Here is a 12,232-nt window from a genome sequence, read left to right as displayed (position 1 = left end):
TTCTCCACGTTCCCTGTCCTGCCTTGGGTCCCAGAACTGTGAAGTCGAGTCCGTGGTTTAGCCTTTGCTTGGTGTCGGGGTGCCAGCCCATGTCCTCCCAGCGGAGGCAGGCCTTGGGCGGCGGGATCTGACCCTCCTGCCTCGCCCTTGCAGGCCTGTCCCCCCTGCAGGACGGAGAGAACTGTCACGAGGGAGGAGGGTCCTGCTCGGGCCATCGGGAGCAGCTCTGCTCTGCGGCTCCCGCCCTCAGCAGGCCCAGCCTCCCTGTCCCACTTCCGACTCGGGTCAAACTGAGGGTCGTGGCGGCTGGGGCAGTTTGTGAGCAGGAGTGCAGGTGGGTGGGGATGGCACTGCCCTGAGAGGAGCATGGCCAGTGGTCTCCACCCACATCTCCACAAGTGTCTGTTTCCTCCCTGTGTGTGGAGGACCTCTGCCGGGCTGAGGGCCTTACACAGCACTTGGTGAGGCACCTTAGGACACCCTGAGGTTCAAAGGAGGGTCCGAAGCTCTGTCTTGTCTTCCGTGAGTGGCCGTCGCTGTGAACTGTGTGTGATGGACACGTGTCATCTTGCTTCTGGGTCCCCTGCTCTCTGGAGCCCAGAGCCCTTCCCGAGAGCCAGCCCACGTGTGGCAGCCGGCTCCTTCTGCCTTGACTCCTCGGGCCTACGCTGACCTGCCTGCACTGACCGGCGGGGCCCCACCAGAGTGCTCTGTGGGTGGGCAGTGACTCCACACCCTCTGGCCACAGCGACGCTGCGGGGCCGCTGCGAACCAGGGCTGGTGTGTGCAGAGTGGACGTGGGCGTCTGCTGGCCCCGCTGCTGGGCTCCACACGTGAGCGGACAGACGCCCTGTTCGGCCTCTTAGGCCAGTTTGACTTGGGCTACTTGATTGGTGGTTTGTTCTGTTGTTTTCAAGCAAAGGCGTCGTCACTGATGAAGCCTCCATCTTCTCCCAGTGACGGTTAGTCATTTGAAGAGACACGTGGCGACGTCTGTGCTTCTGTTTACGTGCGAGTTCCTTCCCGAGAGCAGGGCTGCTGGGCTGAAGGGCACGTGTACCCTTGTCCTTAACAAACGGGGTCAGTTGTTTTCCAAAAACTCACTAGGGTCCGTGGCCCCACCCGGAGGACCCGGCCCCGCCCTCGCCCTCCGTCCAGTGCTGGCCCCTCACACCCGCCCGCCCGGTGGGGAGTGGAGGCAGACGTCCCCAGCGGTCGTCTCCAGCTGCCGGGGGGCCCCCCACGCACACCGGTCAGCCTTTTGGGTCTTACGTCGGGCGGCTGCTTACATCCCGGATGGACTCCCTTTGCCTTACTGGGGTCTGACGCCTTGTGGCTGTGTCGTCGGGGAAACGTTTGTTGTGGGTAGAAGTGTGTTCTGAAGATGACGCCACCCGCCGAGGTGCCGGGGGGACCTCCATGGCTCTCGCCGAGCCGCCGGGGCTGGGGTTCTCTCTGTAGTCCCGGTTACAGCTGCGGTTTTCACTGTCGGGTCTTCTCGAGGAGTTTCTCACTTTGCTCCTCCTGTCCTCCGCCTTCTTTTTAAACATGTTACGTTGATCTGGCATTATTTCAAGTCCGTGTTTTTTGAGTCATAGCTTACCTGAGGCCCCAGGACAGAGTAGACATTTGGGCGTTTTCTGTCACCGGCGCCGAGCGGGTGGCAGGCGGCTGAGGGAAGGCCCAGCCCAGGCCCGCGACGCCGCGCTCCTGCTGTGGGGACCTTGCCTTCAGGGCAGAAGCGTCCCAGTGCCTGAGGGAGCTCCCGCAGGAGATTCGGGTTTGGGCTTATAGCTCTGTATTTTACTGTCCCTGAGGACATCGGCACCCGAAACAGAGGCCTGTCGCCCCTTCCTCAGACTCCTCACGTGTGCAGACCTGTGGGTCAGGATGGTCCATTTGTCACCACGTAGTGTTCGTCTTCGTGCAGTCATTGCTCCACTGAAGCATTCTGAACGGGGCATCACCCTTGTTTCTGAGGCTCCTCCGTTTGAAAGTAAACCCAGTGGGTGTGCAGGACACACCTCCAAGGGGGACCCTCCCCAGGCAGGACTGTGGGTGCTGCCTGCAGGGGCCTTCAGGGACGTGGACCCAGGCCCCTGCGCTCACAGGTTCCAAGCGCGGGGGCCGTGGGTGCAGGCCCTGCTGGCTCACTGCTCCCAGGGTCACAACTCAGGAGCCTGCAGCCTCGAGGCTGTCGGGGACACAGGCCACGGTCAGTTAGCCTGCGGGACGGCAGGGAGAGCCTTACCGCCACCCGCACTGGAGTTGCCCTCCTGGTGGAGGAGGGTGTGAGCTCGCACTCAGGGAGGGGCCGGGGAACAGGTGGGGAGAGCCAGTCCCGCCACCACTTCTCACACCTTCCCCAGCAGGAAACAGTGATGGTCCAGTGCCGATGTTAATTCTCAGCCCGAGCCCGCTTGTGCGGTGACTGGCTCTCGCTGCAAGAGTTGCCCACAGACTGAGGGCACCAGGCCTGAGGTGGAAGGGCTCTGGTCCTGGTAAGAGGGCACTGCTCTGATGGGATTGGTCCTCCCACTGCAGATGGCCAGAAGTCTCACGAGCGGGCGCACCAGCCATGGGAGGGTATCGGCCAGCACCCTGCACGGCGGGGCTTCTCCTGCGCCTGAGAGGAGCGAGCCGGCAGAGCCCTTCCTGAGGGCGTGTCTCGTGTGTCCAGCGTGGATGAAGCCATGCCCATGGCGGTGCCCCCAGGGCTCTGAGGCAAGGTTGGGATTAGAGGCCATCGGAGCAGACCCCCGATGGGAGGGTGGAGGGGCCTTAGAGACGGTGTCACTGCGTTGATGTGCTGGGAGGACAGCAGGCCGGGTGGGAAGGTGGAGCCATCTCCGCAGAGAATTGCAACCCGTGACGACAGGCAGACAGGCGCCCAGACTGACAAGTGCAGGGCCTCAGGGTGACTGGAGAGACGGAAACCAGGCGCGTGAAAGGCGACGCGGGAGGAGGATACCTGGGGCGTGCACCCCGCACGGGGGTCAGCAGGGAAGGCCCCGGCCGCCACAACTCCCGGCCACGGGCTGGACGAGGGAGAAGCCAGGATGAGCACGGCGTGGTTCAGCTTTTTAAAGACCAGAGATGAGAAAAAGCCTGTTTTACGACCTGTCCTGTAATAGTGTGTGTGTTACACGTTAACGCTGGCGTTAATGGTGTGTTCGTGCCGTGATGTACCATTAAGTGGCACCACAATGTAAATTGTAACGTGTACAATTAAAGAATGGATTTTTATCTCTTAAGGTTTAATGTTTTTGTGTAGCAAGAAAGTTAAGAGCTGCTTTTGTAGTCGCCACCAGCTCATTTGGGTAGTAACATTCGTAGATCATGAGATGCTGTGAGTGAGGAAAGGGAGATGCTCGTCTTCGGGGCCTTGCATGCTCGGGAGGCACAGGCGGTGAGGGGTGCTGGTGGGGCCAGGTCTCCTGGGGGCGGACACATTAGCACAGCCCCTTCCAGACCTCCAGGCCTGTCTGGATGGCCGGGCCACCCGCAGTGTCAGAGCCGAGGGGCTGCCAGCACACGGGAGCTGGGCCAGGCACTGAGGAAGCTGGGCGTTCACACAGCGGTTGCACCGTCTCCAGATTTGGGGGCACCGTCAGCCTTCAAAGAGACAGCTGTCTGTTAAGCAGAAGAGAACGAGGCTCCTTTGGTGGTGTCCTGGGAGGAGCCCCTGACGCTCCCCTAGCAGGCACAGGGCTGCACTCTCCCCAGTTTGCTCCCTGCCACCTGTCTTGCCTGGAAACCCCCGACAGCGCCTGACAGCGCCCCGCCTCCGTGCACTCTGTACCTGCTCCTCCTGGTTTCCTGGGCTGGTGGGCGGGGGTGCTGGTAAGTTTCACTCGTAGGGGCGAGCAGTCCCCGAAACGCCTGGTGTTGGGTTTACCGCGGGGATCGGTGCTGGACTGAGACGCCGTGGTTCACCAAGGACGGGGATGCATGCCCTTGTGTCTGGAGCCCCAGCCCCACAAGCAGCCCTGCCCTTCGCAGTGGGGTGGCCTCCCGCCCTTGGCCTGTGGCTCGTGGAAGAGGGGGTGTCAATGGGCAAGGACAAGGCAGGCAGGTGCTGGCGGCTCCCTGAACAGCCACGGCTCCTTCAGGAAGTGCCCTGGGGTGCATCACAGGCTCCCAGGCTACGATCTTGTGGTGGCTGTCGTGATGGGACAGGGAGGCCAGGGACTGGGCTCCGAGAGTACCGTGTCCCCGTGCGGGCAGCCCTGGGGGCCTGTGGCGAGTCTGGGGTTTCCAACTCAGGTGGCAGTGGTGGCACAGACACAGAGATGAGCACGAGGAGGTGCTGTTGTGGCCTTCATCTTCCGTCTGTGTGAGTCTTGATTTGACCTGAACACTTCTGGCCTCTGGGGAGTTGACAACCTCCCTGGGCCGCCTGGCGATGGTCACTGCCCAGATTAGCTCAGATGACCCCCCCAGGAGTAAAACGACACCGTGGTTCACGACACTGGAAATGAGGGACGGCGGAGCACGGGGCTGTCCCCCTTCCGAGCGCTGTGTTCACCAGGGTCCTCCCGGCAGCGTGGTTCAGGCTTCCACTGCAGGGACAGCCTACAGATGCTGTACTTTGAATTAGAAGGATGCAGGAGATGCCAGGAAGGATCTGTGTGTTAAAATGACACAGAAATGACAGTTCTTAAATTGCAGTTTTACAATAGCGTTTGCGTAGCTTAAAGCAGCCCCAGGTCAGTCCTGTGCTGACGTTTACCCGAGTGAGTCCTGGCTTTAGATCTGCTTCACGCTGAAAATAAAGTGACAAACATTTGGCTCGTTTCTCTTAAATGTGAAGAACAAAGGCATATTAAACTGTTTGGCATATTTAAAAATTATGTACAGCAGTGGGTTTTCAACTGCTCAGCCTCGCTGGGAGTCAGTGGCGGCAGGCGAGGAGCTTCTGAGACAGGAGGGAGCAGTTAAGTGCTGTCTGGAAACAACCGCGCAGACGTGAGGGGCTTCCTCCCACTTGTGTGACGGTGCTGTCGATGAGGCGCGGAGGGCCCGGACTTGTCCCGAAATGTGTGTGATTTACATGAACAGTCGCAGTTCAGTCCCACGTGGTGCAGAAAAGAGAGGCTTCAGCTCTGCCTGTCTTTCCTGAGGAAAACACACGCGTTGGGCTGGGGTTTATTCTAATGAGTTGACTTTCGGTGAAATTTTCTCTTTTTTTTAACTTGAAAGTGTGATCCCCACCAAAGCACTGATTTTTGTTAGTTCTCGTCCAACCACTTAGGTACACAGAGGGACAGTAACATGGTTCACTGTCCGGTTATTCCGTGAACTCTGTGAAGGGGGCAGCGTTGCTCCAGCCGCACCAGCACGCTGCCCCGATGGAGACCATCTCCTCGGAGGAGGCCGGAGACGTCTTCTAGATAGCCTTCGTCTCGCGAGTTACGCTCCATCCTCGCCCCACTCACGTGTGCAGGAGACCGTACGTTCTCCTAAGACTGGCAGGCGGTCGACGGCTTGTGGGTGGTTCTGCTTCCGAAGCTGGTGAAGTGGCCCATCTCCGCAGGAGAGCAGCAGCGCTCCGAGCAGACCGAGAGCCTCCCGTTTATCTGATGGCGTGCTGTGCCCGACACGTCTGTGCCTGGTCCGTCTGCCTCTGTTTGCGCAGTCAGCCCTTGGCTCTGCTGCTCCTGCCTCTGGAAGCTGACCCACACCCGTGTGCCCAGGGCGGGGGGCCCCCTCCCTTCGCCTCCCAGGCTTGTGACTCAGCAGTGTTCTAAGCCTGGAGCCCGCGTGGGCCTTATTGTGACAGGTGCCAGGCTTCCGGGCAGCTGCGGCTCTTCCACGGGCTCTCCCGGGCGAAGGCTCTGAGGATGCTCAGTTTCTGTGATTTTTGCTTTGATGCTTTGGTTGCGGGCTAGTCTACTGGCACCTTGGGGGGTTGGGAGCAGAGGTCCTTGTGGTGTGGTCTCCCTGGCTGTGGTCAGCAGGCGTGAACGTGCTCTCGCACAAGCTTCCTCTGTGTGGAGCGCTTAGGGAGAGCGTTGGACACGGGAGCAGTTGGCAGGTGCAGTTTGGAGCCACCCCGAGCCAGAACCAGGGCCGGGGCCGTCCGTGGGATGTGCGAGGCTCCGAGGGGTGGTCACTGGGCCTAAGCCTTGGGCCTCCCGCAGGGGTGTCTGCAGGTGGAGGTGACAGGTGCCTGTGCGGGGGAGTGGAGCGGCGTCCCACAAGGAGACGCAGGGCTGGGAAGGAGTCTGGGTTCACAGAGTTGGAAATCAAACATACTTCCCTGCTCGGACAACGTCTGAAATTCTAGACCCCTTGTAATTTATCTGTCATCAGCTGTGTTGTGTAAGTTGTGAACATTTTGTTTTCTTGAAGGTTTTATTTTGAGGTAATTGTAGATTCACAGACAGTTACGGGAAATAACACAGACCTTGAGTGTGCTTGTAATCGCCTGTTGAAGCATTTTTTTATCATGGATACTTAAGAATCTTCATCAGGTAATTCCGTCATTTCTGTCACCTCAGAGTTGACATCTCCTGGTTGCCCTTCTCGTTCAGTTTGCGATCTCCCTGCTTCTCAGAGATTTTTGGTTGAACCCTGAACAGTCTCCCGTCTCGTCGTGACAGTCAGGACCTCCTGTGATGCTCTGTGTGGCTGCGTTCACTGCTCTGCTTCAGCAGCAGAAGTAGGGGCACAGCTCACCTCGACTCTGCTGGGGGGGGGTCGAGGTCCCTTGCAGGCGCTGCTGACCCCTGTGGGGCCATCGTCACTGCTGGGCGGCTGTCGGGGTCCCAGCCTCCCGCGGTCACCACGGGCACGTGGGGGGATGTGTCCGTGAGTGTCTGACTCTGGTGCCCCCTGGTTACTGCAGGGGGTGGGCTCCACTGGCTGCAGCGGGTCATGGACTGGAGTATGAAGTGTGGAGCCAGGACGTGGGGCCAGGCGGGCACAGACTTGGCACCAGGTCAAGAGCGGGACCTCTGTTCACCGTCTCCCCATACTTGCCCTTTGCTCTGAGATGAGGGCGGCCGGGCTGTGAGCCTCAGTGTGTTGGCAGGAGAAGGTAGATGCTCGCTTTCGCTGGAGGAGGCGTGAGCCTGGGCTGCCCGTGGTCGGGCTGGACCCGCCAAGGTTGCAGTTCGTAAGCAAACTGATGCAGCCCGGGCAGGCACTGCCGACAAGACAGCGTGTCTTCACGGCTGAAACGGTCTGTGCATGTTTGCACACCTGTTCCCAGGGTCAGGCGTCTGCGTCGGGGCTGGAAGTGAGCTCAGACCGATTCCTCACGTGGGGCCTGTGAAATTCGTTTCAGGGCTGTTCAGCCACATCCACCGCCGATGTTTGGTGAGGACGTGCCAGACCATCAGGATGGGGAGCCGCCCGGCCCCCCGCGCAGGAAGCGCCAGCCCAGCCTGTCGGAGACAATGCCACTGTACACGCTGTGCCGGGAGGACCTGGAGAGCATGGACAGAGAGGTGAGGCCGGCCCGTCCCCTCCCCAGGGCACATGTGAGGAGGTGGACGGCAGCACCGGGGGGCCGTCAGCATGCAGTCTGAGTCCACTTCCAAAGTCGGGTTTGTGATTCCAACCGTGGGGCCTGACTGTGCGCGCCCCCCCCCGCCCCCCCCCGGCCCACTTGGCAGCGTGTGGGTCATCGTTCCAATGAGGGCTCCTGATGTGCAGTGGGTGGGGCCGGGGTGCCAGGCGGCCCCCACAGTATCAGCAGCGCTGAGGGTGAGAGACCCCAGTTACTGCCGTCTCGGGTGCACACGGACTGCTGAAACACACTCAGAAGACTGGTACTTTGTTGTTACACCACTAAGAAGGTTTGGGCAATGGAATCCCCTCCGAACTGAAGGTTAAATGCAGAGGGGATTCTCCTTGGGAGCAAAACACGCCTGAACTGGGGGTGATTCTGCAACCAGTTGCCCGTGTCTTGCCCACGCGAGCAGCCTCGGGCCCTCACGTCGGCCTGCCCTGGACCCCCCCAGCCCCCCCGGCCCCCAGGCTGTCACAGCCAGGCCCCTCCAGAGAAGGGCCAGGCCCTGTGGGTGCTTGTGCTCATTACTCCTGGCCTGAACGTTCCTCGCAAGGACCGATGTGTAAACATAGCCCTCAAGAGTCCCCAGCCAGGCCCTGGTCAGGACGGACGCTGCCCAACGCCCCTCAGACTCTCACCTCCGAGGCGTGTGAGGAGCCGTAGCCGCTGCCCGCTGTGCCGCGTGGGTGGGCGTTGTCCTCGGGACCTCTGGGGACCACTGGGGCGGCAGGCACATTCCGTTCACATTCAGTGATCTGTCCCAGTGGTCAGCCTCATGGCTTCTCCTGGGAGGCGCCTGCCCTCAGAAAGCCTTAGGGAGCCTCCAAAGCAGGGCTCTGGCCTTAGCAGCCGGGAGACCGCAGGCCTGGCGGACAGAGTTCTCAGCGCGTGCTGGCCGTGAGCCCTGCCCGTGAGATGGGGATGCTTCCGCCTGCGTCATCGAATCCCACGAGGGGTCTGCGCTCACTAGGCTGTAGAGAGGGCGAGAGAGCGAATAAGACCCCTCATACAGTAGGGAATGTGTCGGCGTCGAGCGCTCCCTCCCCAGGCAGGTCCCAGAGCGAGTCCCGATCTCAGAGGCGGGGGCTCGATTCTGCCGGCTCGGTCTCCCCTGAGAGTAGGAGGCAGGAGCGGTGAGGCTCACTGGTCAGTGTTGAGGTAAGTTTTAGGAGAAAACCCCAGAAGGCTCCTTGAACTGAGATAGGCCCTGGCAGAAAACTGCCGTGCATCTGCCAGAGTCAAGGTCAGTTTTCTAAGCAGAGGTTCCTGCTCTTTAGAGATCGCTGAGGACAGAGCCTTCTCAGGTCCCTTCTGGTCTCTGTAGAGCCATCTGTACACTGGAGACCTAACTGGTGGGCCTACTTTTTGTGCTTTTTCTCGATTTATCAGCAGATTATTTTCCCGTTGAATGACATTGTTCCTTCAGTGGGCTTTCTGCTGAAAACATGTTGCAAACACAGTTACGTTCTGGGAATCACAAGATCTGCTTCAGGTCACCTGGCGTCGTTCTGTACGACTGTTAGGTGGGCGTGCTTTCCTCTGTTCCATGAGTGGAGGGTCCTGCGAGGTGTGATGGAGTCAAATACGAGGTCCCCCCCCAACGCCCTGTCCCGGGAGCCCCGTGCCCACCCCACACCTCATCCCTGGGGCCCCACGGCCCCCGTGCAGTGACTCTGAGCCCGTTGCAGTTGTATTTCAATCCACCAGAGGGGGCTCTCGCTGCAGGCTGTGACCAGCAAACAGGTGCTTGGTTCTTGGGTGAGCCTGCCTGCTCTGAACGTTTGAGACCTCATCTTGGGGCCCCACAGCCAGGGCATCTGGAAGCGCAGACCCCTCTCCAAGCCCCGCAGCCCCCGAGCCATCCCCGCTCCCTTCACGTCCAGCCCCTCTTTGTTCTGCGGCCAGAGTCTCGGCTCCTCTCAGGGGAAAGCACAGAAGGTCACGAGGTGGCGTAGCGTGGCTTCCCGTGGACTGTTGGTTAAGTGCGTGCTGTCCTTGGATGCACCAGGCACAGGCTGGCATCTTAGGTCAGTGTCTCTGCAAACCCAAGGTCTAAGACAGAATCTCCTCCTTGCTTCTGTAAAAGAATTACAAACGTAACGTGCATCTAGCGTGATCATCTTAGCTCTTTGTCCTGTCGATGCCAGACAGTTATCCTTGTGTATCTTGGTTCACGTGAAGGAGCTTTGTGCTGAGTGGAGGCTCGTGTGCCACATGGGCCATGGTGCGAACATCAGTGAGGGAGCCGGCCCAGCCTGTGCACACCACCCCTTGCGTGCTTCCGCACGTGTGTGGGCCTGCGTGTACCTCCCCGCGTGTACGTGCCCGCGTGTACCTCCCCGCGTGTGCCTCCTCGCATGTGCTTCCCCAAGTGCCTCCCCACCGAGGGTGCAGGCCCGCCTTGGCCTCTCCCCCGAGGGTGCAGCCTGCTGGCGGTTTCCTCTCACTTCCATGGCAGCTCCTGTCAAGGAGGAGGACGTAGACTTAGTTTCGTGGCGTTTCGTGGGTGCTTTGTCTTCACTGACTGTGAAGGTAGCTTTGGACCAGTGAGCACTACCTGTCCGCAGAGCGAGTTTGTGTGTGGACATGAGTACGTTTCACTAGAGAAACTGAGGCCTTAGACACGGGTTTGCTGTCTGGTGGCTTAAGGCTTCAGTACGAATTAACCAAAGTGTCCAAAAGCCGTCCTGTGGCCCCGCAAGGCCGCCGCCGCACGCGCGCCGTCAGTCCCGTGAGCGGTCGCTGGTTTCCTCTGAGACATCTCGCCACCGCGCGGTGGGGCCGGTGCCCCAGGGGAGCCTCAGTGAGCGTTTCCGGAGCTTCACCCCAGGCGCCCCTGCCATCCCCTACGGCTCCGTGTCTCCCCAGGAGGGGCTCTGAGGGGGTGCCACCTGGTTGGCCTGGCTCTCCAGCTGATGGGAGCCTCCCCGCCTCAGCCTCGGTTTAGACGAACGCCCTGCTCATTCACCGTGGGCCCTGAAGTGTGCTGGAGGCAGAGCCCCATCAGGGTCAGGCTCTGCGTGGCCTGCACCCGGGTCTCCCTCAGGGACCCAGGGCCCAGTGAGGTGGGCACAGAGGAGAGGACGGCCTGGGCCATCGTCCGTCCACGCGCCCCATTGACGGTCCTTGGCGCTGTTTGCGAGCACCTGACTGCGGCCCCGTTTCGGAGTTCTGGGAGGCGGTTGGGGCCGTGCTGCTGCTGTGGGTTCATCCCTGGGCGAGGGACATCTCTGGGCTCTCGGGGACGTCAGTCTCAGAGTGTGCTGCCCTCGGCCCTTCGTCAGGTGGATGACATCCTAGGAGAAGGCAGTGATGACAGCGACAGTGAGAGGAGGCGGCCGGAAGAGCAGGAGGAGGAGGAGCGGGGACGGAGGCCCCGTGAGCCTGAGGCCCCGGGGGCCCAGCGGGGACGCGCGCTCAAGTCCACTCCATCCAGCGAGGGGAGTGCAGCGGATGGCCGGGGGCCCAGGTGAGCGCGGGCAGGTGAGGGGCCGTCGGGTTGGGGGCAGCACCAGGAGAGGGGGCCTCACCGCGAGCCGAGTGCCTCACATGCTTCTCCCACAGGGGCCACAAGCGGAAGCTGAGCGAGGGGGATGCTGCCAGCGGGTCCAGCTGCGAGGACGAGGAGGACGAGGACGAGGAGGGGGGCAGCTCGGAGGCAGACGAGATGGCGGCTGCGCTGGAGGCCGAGCTGGGCGACCTCATGTGACCGCCGGGCGGGGCTGGCACACGGCCACCTCCGTCTGCACAGGCCGCCCCCGGTGGGGTTGCCTTTTCTCCAGAGGGACGTGTCTGTTTAGCACAGCTCAACATACAGAAACACGTTATTTTGAAGAAAATAGGTGTTTTTAGAAATTTTACTACAGGAAAGCCGACTTTTTTAAGTGACAGCGTGTGACGGGGAGCGTGGTTCATGCCAAAGATGCTGGTCAGCTCAGCGGAGCCGCCTGGCGAGCTGGAGCTTGTGGTCTGCTGTCAGGCAATGAGGGGCTTGGGGGGGGCTCCCTAAATACCGCACTTCATTTAGGGAGGAGACTGGGGATCCGACACCACGTGGGGGACGATGTCATGAGAACCCACATTTTCATGCTTTTTCACAACTATAGCCACCAAACAAACGTGTTGGATGTTAACTGAGGCAGAACAGTCACGTGCGTCAAAACCTGACATCGGGTGGACAGGCCTAGGGGGCCCAAGGGAGCAGCACCGAGGCAGCCGGGCCCCTGGAGCTCTGCAGCGACCCGGGTTCCAGCACGGGGTCCACTCCACACACCCAGACCTCCCCCTTCCTCCGCAGGTGTCTGGAGTCTGGACAGAGGGCTGCCCTCAGTAGCAGCCTGGCTCCCCTGCGAGATCGGATGTAAAGTTTTGTATATCGATTTCGTATTTGACACACAGATTTTTTCTTTCATTTAATAAAAGTCCTTTTTGTAAGCCTTCTCCTCTGCCCCACTCCCTCTGTGCAGGATCCAGCTCACGCACCGCGTGGGTGAGCCACCCCGCACCGCCACCCTGTCAGGGAGCTCGCGGGGCAGAAGGTGTCTCAGAAGATTCCTGGCTGAGTTACCGGGGCCTTGGAAGGTTAAACAAAAACAGGTGCTCTCTGAAGCCATTCCGTGGCTGTTTTCCTGTTACTGGGAGGAGCTTTTCAAAGGTGTCATTTCTGATTACTAGATCTATGGAAATCAGATCTAAGGCGCCTAAGGAAACTGA

The 12,232-nt window shown here is 60.4% G+C and overlaps 1 protein-coding gene across 3 annotated transcripts in view; it reads left to right on the top strand.

Annotated features, from left to right (window-relative positions):
• CTDP1 (CTD phosphatase subunit 1) overlaps positions 1-11,958 on the top strand; it is a 30,881-nt gene extending 18,923 nt beyond the window's left edge. For all 3 annotated transcript variants that reach the window (XM_072952396.1, XM_072952395.1, XM_072952394.1), the window contains 3 exons: positions 7,292-7,454; positions 10,804-10,988; positions 11,084-11,958. In XM_072952396.1, the coding sequence (XP_072808497.1) occupies positions 7,292-7,454; positions 10,804-10,988; positions 11,084-11,228 (493 nt within the window). In that variant the 3' untranslated portion in view covers positions 11,229-11,958. The remainder of the gene's footprint in view (positions 1-7,291; positions 7,455-10,803; positions 10,989-11,083) is intronic.
• Positions 11,959-12,232: the final 274 nt, after the last annotated feature.

This window comes from Vicugna pacos, chromosome 30 (assembly GCF_048564905.1).
Source record: "Vicugna pacos chromosome 30, VicPac4, whole genome shotgun sequence".
NCBI classification, from domain to species: domain Eukaryota; kingdom Metazoa; phylum Chordata; class Mammalia; order Artiodactyla; family Camelidae; genus Vicugna; species Vicugna pacos.
The sequence above is the reverse complement of the archived record's forward strand: the minus strand, read 5'-3'. Positions and strand labels throughout refer to the sequence as shown.